The sequence below is a fragment of the Eupeodes corollae genome, chromosome 2 (assembly GCF_945859685.1).
Source record: "Eupeodes corollae chromosome 2, idEupCoro1.1, whole genome shotgun sequence".
NCBI classification, from domain to species: Eukaryota; Metazoa; Arthropoda; class Insecta; order Diptera; family Syrphidae; genus Eupeodes; species Eupeodes corollae.
The window spans coordinates 69128544-69149318 of NC_079148.1; the positions used below are offsets into that span (position 1 = coordinate 69128544).

The following is a 20775-nucleotide window of genomic DNA, read 5'->3' on the forward strand; positions in this document are numbered from 1 at the left end:
TGATTTAGTAAGATTTTAAAACCATTTTTAACAATTTACTAGGATTGAAAAATGATTTTAGTACTTTATTGTAAAAGACTTTATCTTCTCACGGAATTAGTTTAACTCCACATGTCATCTGTACAATTATTCTAATAAGAGTCGTGCATAGTGGATAGATAGGATTATGCGTGTTTGTTTATTTAATTTTCACAAACTGTCACTATTTAGACATGTTCGGATGTTAAGGCCCAACTATAATAGGCATAAGCAAACATAAGCTTGCCAAAAACCGAACGAAAAATCACTTAAGTTTGTGAAATTACTGTGGATAGCCATAATGCAATTTTGCTCACGTATCTACATATCAGATTTTACATAATAGGCCGAATGACACGAGATACGGTAGGTGGAGACAGAGCAGCTGGCGAAGTTGATGACTCCGGAAGTTTGCTGTCGACGTCAACTATAACAAAACTTTGTAAATCTGAAGCTCGAAAGGCCTGCAAGCAGCTATACATCGTCTGCGTTATTTCCATCTCCATTTGTTCCGCTTGCTCCGGCCTTAGCATTCGCAAACGGCCCGCAATAAGGTCACCGAATACACAAAAATGGTCCTTGCGTATGATGGCTTCAGAGCGGTGTTCCAATTTGTTCAGCAAATTTAGGGCCGAGTCTTTAATCATTGCAGAACTTGAAGGTGTAGGCGATGGCGTAACGAATGTTTTTGATGTTGCTCGCTTGCGATGTTGAGAGATAAATGTTGGAGTCAGGGGAGGTGCATCTCTATTGTCGTCTGTCGCCTGCGTTGCTGCCACTTGACCCAAATCGTTCAAAAAGGTTTGATCGGTCATAGGATTATCCTGCAATTCAAATTAACTTAATAATATAAATTAAACTGGAATTACCAATTCCAACGTTGAGATGGACTGCGATGACTGCTGCACAACGGCCGATTCTAAAAACATCAATTCCGAATAATGGGGGTATTAGCTGTAGCGGTTCCGTCTATAGCACCTTGTCCAGATTTTTTGGTGCGTTGCTTGTTCAAAAAAGCTTTAAAATTGCTTCGTAGATTATTCCACTTGATTTTTGCTTCTTCGACCTTGATCGTGTCGATGTTTAATTCCCTCACGACTTCCCCCCACAAATCACTTTTTATATTTGGGCATTTATAGTCTTAGTGGGTGCAGTTCCAAAGCGGTGGTCGCTTTTCCACATGCTCTATTAGACACGTCTCCTGCTCAAATATCCACTTATGGTTCATAGCCCTCTCACGCTTCTTGGCTTTAATGGATGCTTCGGAATCAGCCATGTTATTGCCTCCACTCATTTTATATAAATAAAACCTAATGCAGAAAACATGCAAATTTTAAAAAAACCTGCCAGTTCACTGACAGGATTTCAACACTGACAGCACATGAAATTACATGGGTTGTCAGTGATGGGACACTGTCAGTGTACTGACGCTCTTGTCAAAAAGTCTGCCAGTTGTCCCATGTGTCAGTGACTACTTATCACACTTGCCATTTTTCGTGTCAGTTACTGACGCAATTTCGGCTTGTCAGTGAACACGTCAGTGCACTGACATACTTCACTGACGTCCCAAAACTGGCTATCACACTAGGCGCAACCACACTGACGACTTTGTGACGTAATTTTTACGTCACAGCCTGTCAGTTGTCAGTGAATTGGTCACTGGTAGTGTGATGCTAGCTTTATGCGGCGAGCGACTGGGATGCCTCTTGCTTAAGTTTGCTTAAGTTAACAAAACTGAGAAAAATTGAACGAAACGGAGTTAGACTCCATTATGTTCACTCGTATTGAGATTCTTTGTATTCGCACGTTTACTTATGCGCGCATATACTAGCTTATTCCTATTATATTTGGGCCTATAGTTTTCTAATGAAAAAAAAAATAAAAATTTAGTTCCATACAAAAATTCTCTAAAAAACAAAGTCAAGCAAAAATTTAGCAAAGGATTTTTAACAGAGTTTGACAGTACTGTAAAAATCAAGTAGGCTGGTATAGCGGCTGTGGCATTTATTACAACACAATTTTGACAGATTATTTGGGGTTGTCTCTAAATGGGTGAATGATCGGTGTTGAAGCTCCTACAAAAAATATTTTAAAATATATACATGATAGTTTAAATACAGTTATGTTTAATAGTAGTTCAATTCAGCATATTTTAGGTTTTAAGTTTGGCTCAAGGTTATGTCAAGTCTAGTTGTTTTACAAATTCGTTGTATTGAATGGAAACAAGCCAGTTGAATTCTCCGCGTGCCTGTGGGATTCCCATGTTTTACTTGTAAGATGTTAACATAGCATATGAGGAAACAAATTTTCAAGTATTAAATTCGCTCTCCTGAAAAATATTGATATTATAACTTAGGTCAGTCAGCATTCATACGAGGATATGCTAAGAGTCAATAATACTTCCGAACTTCAAGCTTCCTCTTAAAAATTGTACCATAAATTCTTCTTGAATGTACATAGGGCTAGTTTGTTCACAGTGTTCTATCTTTTAAACTAAACTTTCAAAGGCTGTAATTCAATTGCGCTAATCAATGGTTTTTTTTGATAAGCTTAATACATAACTTACATTTGGAAATATATTTCTTTACAAACATTTTTAGATACAATTGCATTCGAGTATATTCGAGCTATAATAATAAAAGATTAGCAATAGCTCGCTCTGAGAAAACAAGCTTTAATTTTGCTTTTTAATTTAGATAACTATTCGGTCAGCTGTCACTTTTGGAGCTATGTCGAAAGAAACGTAACCTAACATTGTTATATCTCGAATAGGTTAACACAATTAGCCACTGAGATCTTAAAAAACTTCATCGAAGACTACATTAAAAGGATATACCACCTTAGCCTTGGCTATCATTTGGTTGATATCGTTTTCAGTCGTTAGTGGAATGCCTTCTCTTTGTAATATCTAATATATAAAATTCTCCTGTCACAGTGTTAGTTGCCATACTCCTCCGAAACGGCTAAACCAATTTCAATGAAATTTTGCATATACATTCGGTAGGTCTGAGAATAGGTTTTTATCTGTTTTTTATATTCCTAAGTGCTATTGTTTAATTGAATCAACATCGTAGACGGTCCAACGATCTTACGATAGTATTCAGTGACGCTACACAATGAATTGAGGATCTTTGCGTTATCATTGCCAACTTACCACAAAGTCATTTCGGTGCATTCACCAAATTGAAATGCATCAGATTTATTAGATACTGAATTGAATCGTGACCTAAAATACAATACTGTGGAAATGGCAGCAATTGTTTCTTGCAATGTCCCTCTAATGGGTGAAGAACAAAGAACCATTTATGACCACATCATGCTCGCAGTTTCGTCAGGACAAAGTGGATTAATTTTTTTTTGACGCACCAGGTGGAACTTTCAAAATATTTCTTATTTCACTAATTCTTACTAATATACGATCAAATAATAGTATCGCATTGGCTGTTGGATCTTCTGCATTGCGGCAACTTTATTGGATGGAGACAGAACAGCTCATTCAGTATTTAAACTGCCACTAAATATTCAAATTAAACCATGATCAGTGTGGCGTAATGTTGAAGAATAATACTGAAAGTAAATATGCGTGCTCAAATGTTTCAAGATCCATCCGCAGAAACATTTTCAAAACAACATAAAAATTACTACAGACGAAACTGGACCCATAAAATTACCGGTCGATTTCTGCAAGATTATTGATTCACAAGATTGACCAGATATTTTCCGATGTACACAGACAATATAAAAATCATGAGTGGTTGACAGAAAGAGGAATTTTAGCAGTAAAAAATGTATGTATCAACAATTAAAATCTCAAGTTAAACATTTGACATTTTACCAGGATCAACGAGTATTGATACAGTTTGTGATGCTACCGCAGCTGTAAATTATCCAAGTGAGTTTTTGAAATCATTTTATTTACCTGGCATGCCACCGCATAATTTAAAACTGATGGTTGGATCTCCGGTAATTTTGCTTCGTAATTTGAACCCACCACATTGTCATACGGCACGCGATTAGTAATTAAAAAATTGATGATAAATGTTATCGAAGCCATAATTCTGAATGGCAAATTCCGAGGTAAAAAAACATATTACTACCGAAAATCCCTATTATACCCAAAAGTGTGCCAATTCAATTCAAAAACCTTCAATTTCTAATTAGATTGGCATTTGCAATGACTGTCAATAAGTATCAAGGCCAAACGATGTCTGTCTGTGGCTTAGATTTGAGCATTTCATGTTTTTCACACGCAAAATTATACGTGGTGTGCTCTCGAGTTGGGGAAAGATGGGATCACAAAAAATATTGTACACTCTGTTGGATTAAGGGATTGATAATGTTTTTTTAGTAATATTGTCATAATTAGCGATATGTTTGTAAATTTAAACAATTAATTTTAATAATGGAAACAATTTGTTTATTGATTTGTTATCTTAATATTTTGTCACCGTTTACAGTGCTCTGTATCTCTACCACTTATATACCGCATCCTTACACACTTAGAATATGTTATTTATTTCTAGCAAAATATTCTCTAGAAATAAATTATATGGCAAAACAACGTGTGTTGGGTCAGCTAGTAATAAATAAAAATTAATTTATCTAAATGTCATATTACAAAATAAAGTCCCTTATGGAAGACCCTGTAGTTTTTGGTTTCTCATTCATCTGCTATAATCCTCATGTAGATGCAGTCTTAGTTTAACCATCCCTGTACTCTCCAAAGTCCAAACAATCATCCAATCAGCTGTTTGAACTTTAAACGTCAAAATACATGCAATCTATAAACAACCAACAAATTTTTCTTCGCTTTTCATTCCACTAAAATTTTAGATTTTTAAATATTTTTCCACAAAAATATGCAATTTAAATAAACAAATATAAGCCAACGCAACTTAAGTGAAAATGACTTCTGAAGTAAGTCAATCAAAAGCTGAACATTTTATTGAACAACTTAACGCATCCAATGCCAAAAAAGTTGCTCTCCTCCTCGTTATCGGCTTCGTAGCTTATCACGGAATCCTCAATTATCGCTATGGTAAGAAGCGCATTATTATCAAAATAATGTTATTTTGAAATGAAAACATTTGGTGAACATTTCAGGAAGTGATTCGTGTAATTGGCTCCTCTCGAAGGGACGTTTCAAAGGCGACAAGGAATGGCAACCATACGGGTGTATGATGCATAAGTACTCCCAAACGTAAGATGATTCATACAAAACAGATAAAAACAAATTTGTAACGCACCAATCAATTATAGAGATACAAGGCGTTGTTTTCGATACTTGGCTTTTTGGGGCAACAAAAATCAATTTGTATTTATCGGCGATTCCCGCGTTCGGATGCTCTATCACACATTCATTAACCACCTTCATCCAAATGACGACGATAACGGCTCGCTATTACTCCCCGATCAGAAGTCGGACACCTCCTTCGAGGATCCCAAGCTTAAGATGAAAGCCATCTACGTGTATGCTGATGATATGCAAAACAGTGTCTTGCAGCTATTGGCGAAATTTGAGGCTGATACTCCCTCTCCCTCGGTTGTGATTGCGGGATTTACCCATCAAGGTTTCCTCGGTGGCAATGTAACCACCGAATTATTGAAAGCTTATAATTTCAATCTAACTAAGCTTGTGGTGCCATTTGACAAGTTGGTAGCGAAGAAATCGAAAGTTCTTTGGAAACTGCAGGACAGAGTAAACGAAGAGAAACTAGTCGACGCCTGGAAGGCTGTACAGAACGAAGACATCGATAAGTTCAATCGAGTTGCGCGAGAAGTTTTCCGCTATTCCACGGCAAATGTATGGGAGTCCTCTTTTCACATAGCCAATGGGCTGCTTGACAATGCTGCCGACGGATATCAATTGAGTCCGCTCGGGCTGCGGCATGACATTCAAATAATTCTGAATATGTATTGCAACGATTACATGAATTACAATGATGGGACTTGCTGCAGTAGTGCCGAGCCCTACACATTCATCCAGATTGTGTCTTATGCTGTTTTTGGAGTTTGGTAAGTTCAATGTTCCCTTTTTTACAAATTTATTTGACTTATATTATATTTCTAGCTTTTCTCTGGTACTGGCGATGTACGCACGTCGTTGGATAATGCACCTGCGAGGCAAGACACTTTACATGCCGCTAAGTCAAGTTGGCACTAACGGAGCTTCAGTATCACTGCCATCAGATTACTCAACGCCCATTGTTGCGTTAGCTACTCTCGGCATAATTCTCGCGTACTTCTATCTTTGTGATCGCACTAATTTCTTTATGAAGGAGAACAAGTACTACTCGGAGTTTAGCTTTTGGATTCCAGTGGGTTACGTGGTTGCTTTGGGTTTGTTCTTTACCGAAGATTCACGCTTCACCAAGGTTCTCAATCGCGACCAAACGGACGAGCTCAAAGGTTGGATTCTGTGTGTGGTGCTCATCTATTACATGACCGGAGCCCATCGGGTTTTGCCCATTCACATGAACATGCGAGTTCTTATCAGTGCGTACCTGTTTCTGACGGGTTACTCCCAATACACCTACATGTGGCACACTGGGAAATCTGGCTTGGTGCGGTTCTTCCAAGTGATGTTCCGTATGAATTTCTTGACCATTGTCCTCTGCTTTTGCATGAATCGTCCATACCAGTTTTATTACTTCGTCCCATTGCTCTCCTTCTGGGTGTGCATTATTTATTTTCTGTTATCACTGCCGCCGAGAATCACCTCTCAGAGTGTGGACAGTAATGCACTGCACTATCTCTATTTGGTGGGTAAGTTTGTCGGCTGCTTGAGCGTCATTACAGTGCTCTTCCTCTCAGAGGTGTTCTTCGAGAGAATATTCGTAACCCGGCCATGGAAGGCGCTGTTCGTCACCACCGATGATGACATCCACGATTGGTGGTATCAGTGGAAGATCGACCGCTATACAGTGACATTTGGAATGATCTTCGCTGCTTGCTTCCACATTGCTCAGAAATATAGCATTTTTGATGACAATAACCACGGAAATCTATTTGCTCGCCGAACTTCGATAACGGTCACTCTGTTGGCAATTATCGGTGTGGGATTCTATGAGACATTTAGTTTCCTGTGTCGCAACGAACAGAATTGCGAAGAGATTCACTCGTACATTGTTTTCATCCCAATTGTGGGCTACATTATTCTGAGGAATATTTCGGGGATCTTGCGGACGAGATATTCGACATTCTTTGCTTGGTTCGGACGAATCTCCTTAGAATTGTTTATTTGTCAATATCATATTTGGCTGGCAGCCGATAGACATGGAGTTCTTGTTCTTTTGCCCGGATTCCCAACTTTAAACATGATTATAACGAGTTTTATTTTTGTCTGTGCTTCACACGAAGTCCATAGGATTACACAAATATTGCTGCCATACGCTGTTCCCAATGATTGGAAATTAGTGACAAGAAATTTTATTTTGTTTTTCATAATACTTATTCCAATTGGACGGTATGATGGAATGTTTTAGAATATAAGATTATGACTCGAAGAGGCTTAAGACTAGTTTGTAAGAAGCACAAAGTAATAAATATGAAGAATAAATACATAGAAATGTAGATCTGCAATTGCTTATCAATCTAAGAACTTTCCTTGTTAGTAGAAGGATTTATTTCATTTATGTAAGCTAAATTAAAGGCTGTACTTATAATTTATTCACCAAATAAAACAAAATTAATAGATACACGTATTCTTTGATTTGTTATTTATTTAGGATTTATCGAAATCATCTTACGCAAATTAAGTCAATTTATAAAAAAACAGCCTTAAGGAGCTTAGCTTATTCAGTGTTGGATTTACGTCTAGGCCCTTGAGGCCCGGGCCTAGGGCGGCATAATTTGAGGGGCGGCAAAATTTTTGAAATGCCAAAATTTTAGAGACGAAAAACAGTAAAGAGACAATCAATTTTAAAAATTGGTTCAGATAAGTTTTTATATTTTATATTTGGTGAGATTAATCTCACGGGTATGAAGCATTTTAAAATTACTAAAGCTGAATAACTTCTTAATGTGTTTTAAGTGTGAAATAAAAATACCGTAGATTTGCACGTATTGAATATCATTTAGATATTCATTTAAAAGTGTCAGAAAGTTTTTTGTTCATAAAAATACTTTTTTATAAAAAATAAATCCCATCTATTTTCATATTCAATTTTTGTATTCATAAAAAAATTGGTAAACAAATTGAATTTTTTATCTGAAATATAAAATATTCCAAATATTTACAAAAACCTTGAATTACATCTACGAATTTCAATAATTTCTGAAAATGCAAGTGCAAGAATTTGTTTCACGGGCGTGTTGATCAACGTCTAATAAAACAATTTGATGAAGAAATAGCGTATTGGAAAAAAATTGTATACCGAGTAATTGGAATTATTAAATCACTAGCAATAAGAGGGTTGCCATTTGGAGGAAATTCAGAACGAATAGGAGATCCCCATAATGGGAATTTTTTAGGAACAGTAGAGCTTCTTGCTGAATTTGATCCATTGCTATCTGAACATTTAAAATTGTATGTGTCCCTTGGTAGTGGAAATACGTCGAATTTGTCTAAAACAATCTATGAAGAAATTATATTGTTAATTCAGTATAAGTACTACAACAAATTTCCAGTGAAGTGCAATCTGCTAATTATTTTGGTATAATTGTAGACTCTACATCTGATATTGAACATGTTGATTAGCTTAATATAATTATCAGATATGTACGTGATAACGGTGAGATTGTTGAATGGTTTCTAGAATTTATACCAAATATCGGCCATAAAGCTAAAGATATTGACGATGCTTTGTTAAAATCTCTCGAAAATAATGGTTTGGACATAATGAAATGTCGTGGTCAATCTTATGATAATGCAAGCAATATGTCAGGTATATATCAGGAATCAAAACAATTAATCCCTTAGCAGATTACGTTCCTAGTAGTACCCGTGGCATGATGGTAAGTGCGTTGGACTGTCATGCAAGGGGTCTTGGGTTCAATCCCTGCCTGTGCCACCTTAATTTAAAAAAAAAATAATTTTCGCGGGTACTGCCTCTTGCGAGGAATTGACAAATCCTTCAAGAGTAATTCTTGTCATGAAAAAGTGCTTGCTCGAACTAGCCGTTCGGATTCGGCCTAAAATTGTAGGTCCCTTCCATTCCTGACAACAGTACTCGCACACAGGAATGGTTGAGAGTTGTAAGTCACTAGGGCCTGGTTCACAACGGACTGTTGCGCTCATTCTTTAAATTTGGTAGGATCATGTGCAGTTGAATCGGTAACAGAAGCAGTCGACTTCTTTTCTACTTTGCAAGAAAAAAAGATTTTAATGCAGCGTACAAATTCGAGAGTTAAGAGTCTTTCTCAAACTCGTTGGTGTGTTCGACATGATGCATGTTACGCATTAGAAAAAGAGTGGTCTGCTATAATTGATGCAATGGAATTTATTGCCTAAAGCAGGGATGAGAAACCGACTACGCGATCTGAAGCTACAAGATTGCAGCGGAAATTACAGAATTTAGAAACAGCAATCCTATTCTTTTTTGGATTGTAATTTTAGATCGTTTTAATGCTAGTAAGAAGCTTCAAGAATCTCAAGCTGATTTATCATCCGTTGTTCAGATCTATAACTCTCTGGCTCTATTTCTTCAAGACATGAGAGACAGACAATTTTCTGATTATGAAGAAAAAGCCAAAACACTATCTGGAGTTCACGATTATTATCGTTATGATACTCATCGCAAAAAAACCAGAAGAATTCAGCCAGATGAGTCACGGGTTAATGAAAGAACACCTTTTTGTGTAAAAGAAAATTTTCGCACAACTGTTTATTACCCTATTCTAGACACTCTGAGTGTACAATTCAAAATCAAATCAAATGGGGTGGCGCAACAGTCCGTTGTGAACCAGGGCCTAGTGACTTACAACTCTCAACCATTCCTGTGTGCGAGTAATGTTGTCAGGAATGGAGGGACCTACAATTTTATGCCGAATGCGAACGGCTAGTTTGAGAAAGCACTTTTTCATGACAAGAATTACTCTTGAAGGATTTGTCAATTCCTCGCAAGAGGCAGTACCCGCGAAAATTATTTTTTTTTTAAATTAAGGTGGCACAGGCAGGGATTGAACCCAAGACCCCTTGCATGACAGTCCAACGTACAAACCATCATGCCACGGGTACTACGAGTGTACAATTGGCCGGGCGTAAAAGTGCATATGAAAAGCTTTACGAAAATTTTAATTTTTTGATGATTTATTCGAAATAGATAAAAACGAATTGCCAATAAACTAGTCAGTAAGTATCCTGAGGATTTGGAAGAGACGTTAGGCAATGAATGTATACATTTACATTTTCAACTGAAAGATTCCTTAGCAAATACGGAAGATGTACGCTCTGTACAAAAAATAAAACCTATTTACGTGCAAGCATGGGCCAAGATAGACTTAATGCTTTTGCATTACTGTCAATTGAAGCTTAACTTGTCCAAGAAATTAATTATGACGATATAATCGACGTTTTTGCGCGGACCAAAGCAGGAAAAAGAATTTTTAAAATTAATTAATATTAAAATTTTTTTTTTAATGATTTCTCAGTTTAAAGTTTATAACTTATTTATCTGTCATGTTTATTATTTATATTTAAAAAAATATATTTCAATAAGTAAAGTAATTTTAAAATAAAAATATTGGATCAAAATTAATGAAATTCAATTTGTCAAAAAAGGCGGCGCATCGAACGGGGCCTAGGGCGGCAGCAAGCCTAAATCCGTCACTGAGCTTATTATGCTACAAATTATTGACTTATAAAAGGGTTTAATTTTTATTTAGAAATTAATTACGAGTTGGTTACTCCTTTTAAATATTTCTTCGTATTTTTCAATACTTAACTGAAACCATTGCTTTGATTTGATGTCCCCTTAATAAGCAAAGACGAACAAATCTACATAGTTTTTTTAAAAATAGGAAACCCAAAACAGGAAGAGAAAAATCTCGGCTTTAATTTAATAAAAATGAGATAAAGATATGTGTGAGCAAACAAAAAATATTATGCTTCAAAAATCTGATCCCTAATCAATCATTGAAACGACTTATTAAACCGAATATTTAAATTTAAACGATGGCGTCATATTGAAATAGCTTCAGTTTATCAAACTTAGAAATATAAAGTTATGTGTGTATGTAAATAAATAATAATAAACAAATTACGAACATTTAAAGATGGCTGCCTTAACCGTAACATTATTTGTGACTCGCACCCTAACGCCAAAGAAAATGTTCACACTTTTACCAGGATTCGTTAACAAGCAAATTGCTGCATTTGGGAAATTGAGAATGCAAGAGCGATTGTTTAAACCCTGACATTTTTTTTGCGGGACCGGATGGGGCGTAATCGGCCTAGCAGTTACCATGAATAGTGTTAGCTATTACGAGATGAGAAAGGACTTTTTTGATCAGAAATTGAGGATATGGAACTGGTTAACAATTAAACTGAAGAAAATTTAGAGAATGTAATAATTTTTTCTTCCAATTTAGAAAGGGTAACATAAAACATGGCGTAATGGTTAGTGCGTAGAACTGTCATGCTAGGGGTCTTGGCTTCAATCATTGTCTGTGTGCAGTCTTCAGGTTGGAAACTAGTGTTTATTTGTTTGTAAGACTTCAATTAACTCTTGAACATAATGACATGAGTTTTAGTGGCAGTATTACAAAAAATAAATTAGGTATGTAAATTAGAGATCTAGCGCGTAGTGACTTACAACTCTCAACCATTCCTTTGTGCCAGTCATTTCAGGGATCCACAGTTTGTGTGACATATCCGAATGGCTAAATTAAGAAAGAACTTTTAGATGGCACAGGCAGGGATTTAACTACAGTGGGAGTATAACGCAATGGATAATGATCCATTAAAGTATGTTTTTCTTTTAAATAAAGTCTTCGACGGATGTTCGTTTCTATCCCTCAAACCCACCCAAATCCACGGCAAAAGGTAACACCTTGGTGGAATACAGAGCTTGCAGAGCTACGAAAAGAAAAAATGGCAGCTTGGAAATGCTTTAAACGACATCAAAACCAGAGCAATCTCATAGTTTTCAAAAAGGCAATTGCCAAATTCCAAATTCAAAATAGCTAAAGCAAAAAGCCTTGAAGAGTTTACTTCTACCATCAATCCTTATACCCCTACAAGTAAAATTTGGAATAGCATTAGATGCCTTACAGGTAATCCTACTTCTCTTTCAATAAATCACTTAACAACACCAAATGGTCCAATTTCAGATCCAACTGAAATCGGGAACTACATAGCCCACTGTTGGTCTAGTTATTCAAACGACTGCAATTTTACAAGTGAATTCAAAATTTTGAAAAACAACTTCATTGCCAACCAATTTGACATCCAAGTAAGCGACCCAAAAGCTCTAATAATTGAGAGAGATATCTCATTAACAGAACTTGAATCTTGGCTATGGAAGCTAAAAGGTAAAAACCCCCAGTAGGGACCGAATAGCATATCCTATGATTAAAAATCTTCCAGATACGTTGAAACTTAGAATTATTGATCTCTATAATAACATCTTAAGTACAAGTGTCATCCCCCAAAGCTGAAAAATAGCTTCTATACTTCCGATCCCAAAGCCCGGGAAGGACAAACAATTGCCAAAAGGTTACCGCCCTATTTCTCTCCTACCATGTATGGGTAAAATACTTGAAAAAATTGTTGCCTAGCGTTTGTTCTGGTATGCAGAGTCGAAGCAACTTTTAAATATACACCAAGTAGCATTAAAATGAAATCAAGGCTGTACAGACGCTCTTCTATATATTGATAACTACATTTCCTGATCGTTAAGCTCCAAAAACCATGTGTCTATACTTGCTTTAGACTTCGAAAAAGCGTTTGACAGAATTGGTATACATGTTGTCTTAAATAACCTTAAAGAATGGGACGTTGGTCCTAAGATGTTTAATTATGTAAAATCATTCCTCAGTAACACCAAATTTTGCATCAAATCCAATAATACCTACTCCCCCACATAACGACTTGAAAACGGAATTCCCCAAGGATCTCCTTTATAAGTCGTTTTGTTCTCAATTGCTTTTCAATATATATGCGATATTTTACCAAACAAAAACTTTTAAATTACTGCCTGTATGCACACGACGATTTGCGGGATCCCATCAGGTCCGGCATTTGTGTTGGTATCTAAACGTAGAAAGCCTGATTCTACTTTAGAAACCGTCAGAACCATAGACCCTATGTTTATTTTAAACAGACTTAAAATAAACAGCAAATTAGTTACAAATTTCTTCAACATCACTCGTTCACTTCATGCAGCTTGGATACCCATTGCTTTTGAGCTTAGCGTTAATGTACTTCCAAAACTTTTCACTTTTATATTTAATATTTGACTCAATAGAGAACAAAAAAGCCCGATATAGAAATTTATTAAGCCTATCGAATTCTTTTTGAATAGACATATGCTTAAATCTCAAATTCGGATCATGGCGATTAGTTATAAGTAACTTACAAAATTTATTTTTTCTATTTTTAAGATTTATAAGTCTCTTGTTAAACCATGCAGGATTATTTCTAGATTTGTTTTTTTTTTTATTTGGAACAAATATACGTACAGATTCACTGACAATAGATACTAGAGTATCATTAGCGTTATTTAATTCACTTTTAGATAAAAGCGATTCCCAAGGAATAGATACAAATACTCATTTATTGCATCAAAGTTAGCCTTATTATAATTAGGTATAAAAGTATTATTATTTAAAAAAAAATTCATTAAAGTATAAAAACATGAGTTACCTTCAAGTGCAATATGATGGATAGAATTATTCACAATTGGAGTATCAGATTTTTCAACATAAATATTAAATTCCTTATCTACAAAAAAAAAACTGACTAAAAAAGTCTATTAAATTAATCTCAATTTCAGAAGTAACTTCGAATGGAACTTACAAATTATCATCTGAGTCCAATAACCACTTAATATTTCCTAAATTAAAGTCGCCAATACGCATAACATGTTACGATGGATTTAAGTTTTCAAAAATAGATTTACAATTATGTAGAAATATATAACAACATTCACAAGAACTCTTGGGAGGAATATAATTAATAATAATAAACAATTCAATATTTCCATATAAATTTAAAGTAACAATCAATTGATCAATATCGTAATTACTCGTAGTTGAAGATATTATATTTGAATTAAGCTGTACCTCTTTACATGACAAGGACGAACGAATGGCGATAAGAACACCCTCTGTCCTTCTCAGTAATTAAGTACTCGTATGATCTATCTTTTCTGAATACAGTGTAATCTGATTTAAATAATTCGGATATTACTTGATTTTCTGTTAACCAATGTTCAGTAAATAATAAAATATCGTATGAACAAGATGCAAAAGTAAGATATAATGATTGTAGCTCAGTTCTAAAACCTCCTACATTTTGATAATAAAACGAAAAATTACTTGGAGAAGCAGCAACGTTAAATTCTTTTGAAGATGATTTTAATGATGTCGATAAAGTTATTGATTAGACGCGAAAATTGTGTATCAAACTAAAAGAAACTAAATCGACGCATATAAATGTTATAAATTAAAACATGAACATTGAACAATGTTCTGATTTCCATAAACAATCAGAAGTACCATACTCCAAGGAGTTGTTTTTTTTTGACAGCTGTCACTTGATTTATATTCAGTTTGTTTTGCCATTTCATAGCAAATAGACTTATGTATGTATTTACTCCTGAAAAATCGAGCAAATGTATGACCAAAATAAGAGTTCGAAGCAATCATGGCCAAACCACAACATCGTGTTTGGTATACAATAGCTGGTATTTTAGTTTATTGGAATTTTTTAATGACCGCTTTGACTGTTCTTTCAATAATATAAGTGAATGGGATTCATACAGCTGAGTTCAAGATATTTTTAAGCAAAATAAATACTTTATAAAAACAAAACATTACCTTTTTTATTTGATTATTTATCAAACCAAAATAACTGCAATTACTTCTTATTTTTCTTCAATTTCCATCGGACTTCAACAAAATGACTGACAATGAACTATCAAAAAGGCCGAATAGAAAATAGATTTGGCCTTTAACTAGTTAGTTCTTTAAGTGTCATACATTTCAAATTTGGAACTTTATTTCACTAACCTATAACTTCAGTTGGACGTTCAAAATCTACCAAAAACATTATTGTCTACAAAACACTCTCAGGCAAGCAAGAAGTCCATCACGATTTGTATTTTGTATTGTAAGGAAATATAACTTATTAACTTCCCATAGGAAGTTATTGTAATGGGTCCGATTTGTCAAATTGAAAATTTTGACATTTCTCGACGTTTCAAGGTCCCTAGAGTCGAAATAAAAGATTTTTAGAAAGATGTCTGTGCGTGCGTGTGTACGTACGTTTGTACGTCCGTACGTTCGCGACGTTTTTTTCGTCGTCCATAGCTCAAGAATCAGAAGAGATATCGACTTCAAATAAATTTTGTTATACAGATAATAAGACAGAAAGATGCAGAAAGGGCTCCGAAGAAAATTGCGTGGGTGGTTTTTTTACCATAGCAGTTTAAAAAAAGGTGAACATTTTGGTTAACCCTTAATATCTTACGAACCAAAAACGCTAGAGACTTGAATAAAATTAAATTTATGTAATATATTGTAACGTGATACCAAACAGGTATATTTTTTGAAAAAAAAATCAATATAACGGTTTTTTTATAAATCAATAAAACTGAAAAAAAAAATTGTCACCTCTAAAATTGTACGACTGAAATATGATTTCATCTCTAAAACAATTTAGTGCAACGACGAATAATGCTTTTGACGTCTGATAAATTTTTGAGAAAAATCTAATTGATTTTTATCAAAAATAAAAATCTAAAAAAAACATTACTTAAAGTTCGTAAAAATTGAATATTGATTCAAATATCTTTTCAAAAACTTGAAATTTGGGCTTCAATCTTATTTTATCTTATAAGAAATATTGTTTTCAATTTTGCGACAAATTTTGAGAAAAATCGAATTGACAGTTTTTTTACAAAAAATAAAAACCTAAAACAAAAATGTATAAAAGTTGGTAAAAATTGATTTGCGACTCAAATATCTCTTCAAAAATTTTAAATATTGGCTTCAAACTAATTTTATCTTATAAGAAATATTGTTGTCAACATTTGGTAAAATTTTTAAAAAATTCGAATTGACAGTTTTTTTTCAAAATATAAAACTCTAAAAAAAACAATATAAAACTTGCTCAGCAGCTTTTCATTAATTAAAAATATTGGCTTCAAACTTATTTTATTTTACAGAAAATATTGTTTTCGATATTCCGTAATTTTTATATTAAAATCCAACAGTCCGTTTTATCATAAAAAATAAAATCTACAAAAAATATTACGCAAATTTGGTAAAAATTGATACGAGTACATATAGAAAAACTTTTAAGCAAGACAAATCGACAGACGGGATGGGAAGTTATCAGTGTGGGTCGCATCCCAGCCTCTTTTTTTACCAATTTGACAAGGAAATCTTTTACAGCAGCAATTAAATGGAATCATTCAGAAAATAAATAAATCATAGGGTAATAAAGTTGATCTTTCAGTTGAATAATGTTGCCTTCCCATCGACCATCGACTTATGCTTTGGCCTAGCTTTTATCTGACGTTTACAATATACACTTGCCCTAAAGCCTGAGGTAACCTTTCAGATTGCCTTATAAGAGTCCATTTTTGTATTTCAAAGGTAAAAGAGCGACCAATCAATTGATGGAATCGTCGCGCTAATAAATTAACAACGCTGGACTACTTTTTGTGCGGTTATGTGGTTTTGCTTCTCTACGCAGGTAAGATTGACGATTTGGAAGAGAATGTTCGGCGTGTTGTTGCTGAAGTACGGTCTTAATTAGAATTTGTTCGAGCCAACAGCATAATTGCAAATCTTTATTTTTATAATAGAAAACCCTTTAAATTCTTTACAATAAAATGTATGCATTTTCTTCTTGAAAACGACTCTTCTCAAGAAACAACCTTTATGACCATCCTCTAACTAATTGAAATATAAATTAAAGAAGAATAATCATTTGCCGATCTTTCATATATTGATTTGGAATAAAAAAAGAACATAATAAAAATCGGTGGAAATTTGGCAAAGTTTGTTAGTTTTTGTACAAGATATAAATGCAAATATATAATTAATTTAAAAACAAACTATACAAAAAAGACGTGAGGAAAATTTGAAAGGTGTACCTGAAAGACAAAAAATAATAAAATGTCTTACATTTTCCAAGGTTGAAATTTGGCAAAGTTGGAGCCAATCGAAGAAAAGATTCTAAAATCCAATAATACTTATATAACTAACTATTCAAAGCAGCAGGCTATGACTTTGTAGGGCGCATGCATCAACTCATCTGCAAAATATGGTCGGAAGAAAGCATGCCCGATAAGTAGAATCTCAGCATAGTATGCCCGATATATAAGAAAGGTAATCATCTAAATTGCGCCAACTACAGAGTCATCAGTCTCCTTAACATTGCGTATAAGATCCTCTCTGCCGTATAATGCGAACGTCTGAAGCCGTTCGTCAACAACCTGATTGGTCCTCATCAGTGTGGCTTCAAACCAGGCAAGTCCACTATCGACCAAATATTCACACTACAGCAGATCTTGGAAAAAACCAGAAACTTCAAATCGATACCCACCATCTCTTTATCGATTTTAAAGCCGCGTAAGACAGTACCTATAGGGAAGAGCTCTACAGAGCAATGTATAGTTTTGGCATCCCTCTCAAACTTATCCGTTTGTGCAGAATGACGATGGAGAATGCACGCTGCTCTATCAAGGTTGGAAAAGATCTTACCGATGCATTTGATGTCAAAAAATGTTTTAGACAAGGCGATGCACTGTCATGAAAGAATTGTGCAAAACTCAACCGTCAACACTAGAGGCACAATCTTCCAAAGGTCCATCCGATTACTCGGATACGCAGATGATATTGACATAATTGGAAGATAAAAGCGTGATGTCAATGGAGCGTTTTTGAGCATTGCGACGGAAGCGAAGAAGATGGGTTTAGTGGTCAATTTGTGCAAGAAAAAGTATATGGTCTCATCAAAAAAGAACACTGAACAACGACGTCTTGGAAAAAACGTCACCATGGACAGCTACAACTTTGAGGTAGTTAAGGATTTTGTCTTCCTAGGCACCACTATTAACACAGGCAAGGACACCAGCGCTGAAATTAAACGAAGAATAACTCTTGCAAATCCCTGCTTCTTTGGACTTAGAAGGCAATCGAGAAGTAAAGACCACTCTCGAGCATCTAAAATCACCATCTATAAGACACTCATCATCCCGGTTCTCATTTATGGCGTTGAGGCCTGGACGTGAGAAACTGGAGACAGCTAGCTAGGGACCGAGCTGTCTGGAGATGCACATTGGATAAGGTCCAGGTCCGCCCCGGACTGTAGCGCCACCTTAAGTAAGTAAGTAACTTATATAACTTAAAAAGGAAACGGAAATTTAAAAAATATTGAAAAAGAAGTTGTTCAATTCAAAATGTATTTATTTATTTATTTATTTATTCATCAAGCAGAGCAATAATGTCTCTTATAGACTACTAAAAGTACTTAACAATCAACAAATAACATACCTACAGATTATCCACCAGTGTTCATAAATGATAATAGTTGTTTTTTAAAGCTATCTCTGCTTAAATACATATTAAAATCAAGTACACAACATACCGAGTTTGCCTGTCTTAAACAACGAGTTATGGGTTCATTATTTCCATAATTAACCCTATGAAAAGGGACATAAAAGAATATATTGTGCCGCAATTCATGGCAAGGTGCATGCAAATTAATTAATGATAGCAAATCGGGGCAATTAGTTTTGTAATTGATAACATCCCTTACGAACATTACATCAAAATATTTCCTTCGTGATTCCAAAGTTTGGATGCCTAGTAACAAGCACCTTGAGCTATAAGAAGGCAAATCGACATTCCAACGTAAGATCTTAATAGCTACCCTAGTAAATCTTTTCTGGATTCTTTCAATTCTTGTGGAATGAACTGCATAAATTGGGTTCCATATGGTACAACAATATTCTAATATTGATCTAACATAACTAAAATAGAGTGACCTAAAAGTAAAAGGGTCAGAGAAGTCCTTAGAATTTCTAGAAATAAACCCAAGCATTGAACTGGCTTTGGCAACTACGTAGTCAATATGGCTAATAAACGTACATTTTCGATCAAAGATTACACCCAGATCCTTTTTTTCGTCTACTCTAGATAAAGAGATTCCTTCAATATTGTAAGGATAGATGATTGGTGAAAAACTTCTGCAAAATGTCATACTCTGACATTTAGAAACATTAAGATGTAGATCATTTATAACACACCAAGCGTTCAGCTTGGACAAATCATTCTGCAGATGTATGCAGTCAGATATAGTTCGAATACTTAAAAATAGTTTCAGATCGTCGGCATACATCAGACAAAAACAATTTTTTAAAAGTGATGGGATATCATTAATAAAGATTAAGAATAGGATTGGCCCCAAATGACTTCCTTGTGGAACGCCAGAAGTAGCTTCCACTGGATCCGAAAGTATATTATTGATCCGAACATATTGAACTCTACCTACTAAATACGATTCAAACCATCTTAGTAAATTAGAGTGAAAACCTAAATTTTTGAGTTTGGAAACTAAAAGCGAATGATTGACTTTATCAAAAGCTTTAGAGAAGTCGGTATACACCACGTCACATTGAAGACCCTTTTCAAGAATGCCTAAGACATAATTGCTGAAAATAGTTAAGTTTGTTGTAGTAGATCTTCCACTAATGAAACCATGTTGCAGAGGAGATATTACTTCTTTAAGAATGATGTTGGAATAATAATTTGTTTGAATAATTTACTATTGGCAATGTCGGCTCCCACTGGAAATTGTATACCAGATTATAATGAATTCTTTATACTTAAATATACTAATAAAGTTAGTCTTTTCTCTTGTTATCATACACGACGGTTGTCTTCTTTTGTGACTCATAAGTTAACAGGTTATGGGCCCAGGTCACGTGAGCCTGCAGAAAGTATAAAATTAGAGTGTGTTTTTTTTTAAATTCAGAAATGGAGTCTGAAAGTTTTAAAATAGAAAAATTGCTTGATTCTGAACAATATTCCATATGGAAATTTCAAGTTCAAATTTTACTTAAAGCTTCTGGTCTATTTGAACATGTAAATGACCCGAACAATAAACCAGTAAAGGGGGAAAATGAGACCCAGGTAATTTTTGATGCTAGGTTATTAAATTGGACGAAAGTCGATAGCAAGGCTCAACGCATAATTGCAACGAGCGTAGGTTCAACACCGCTTCGTCACATTGTTAACTGCAACACTGCACAGGAGATGTGGACGAAGTTAAAGGCGGTATATGAACACACTTCTAGTACGAATGTTCACATGTTGCTACAAAGATTTTATAGTTTCGAGAAGGAGCCTGATGATGACGTTGCGACTCACATTTCCAAGTTGGAAAATATTGTTAGGCAGCTTAGAGATGTTGGAGAGCAGGTTTCCGACAGCATGGTGATTACAAAGGTGTTGATGACTCTCACTGAAAGTTTCCAACATTTCTTTTGCGCTTGGGAATCCACGGCAAAGGAACAACAGACGTTAGAGAATCTGACTTCACGGTTAGTGATGGAGGAAAAACGTATGCATTCACATTCATCT

The 20775-nt window shown here is 34.9% G+C and overlaps 1 protein-coding gene across 1 annotated transcript; it reads left to right on the top strand.

Moving 5' to 3' along the window:
* The first annotated feature begins 4770 nt into the window (after nt 1-4770).
* On the top strand, nt 4771-7715 carry LOC129946940 (N-acetylneuraminate 9-O-acetyltransferase). The gene is made up of 4 exons (XM_056057323.1): nt 4771-5056; nt 5122-5218; nt 5278-6033; nt 6089-7715. The coding sequence occupies exons 1-4, from the start codon at nt 4924-4926 to the stop codon at nt 7500-7502; spliced, it is 2400 nt and encodes a 799-aa protein (XP_055913298.1). The 5' UTR covers nt 4771-4923; the 3' UTR covers nt 7503-7715.
* The last annotated feature ends 13060 nt before the right edge of the window (nt 7716-20775 follow it).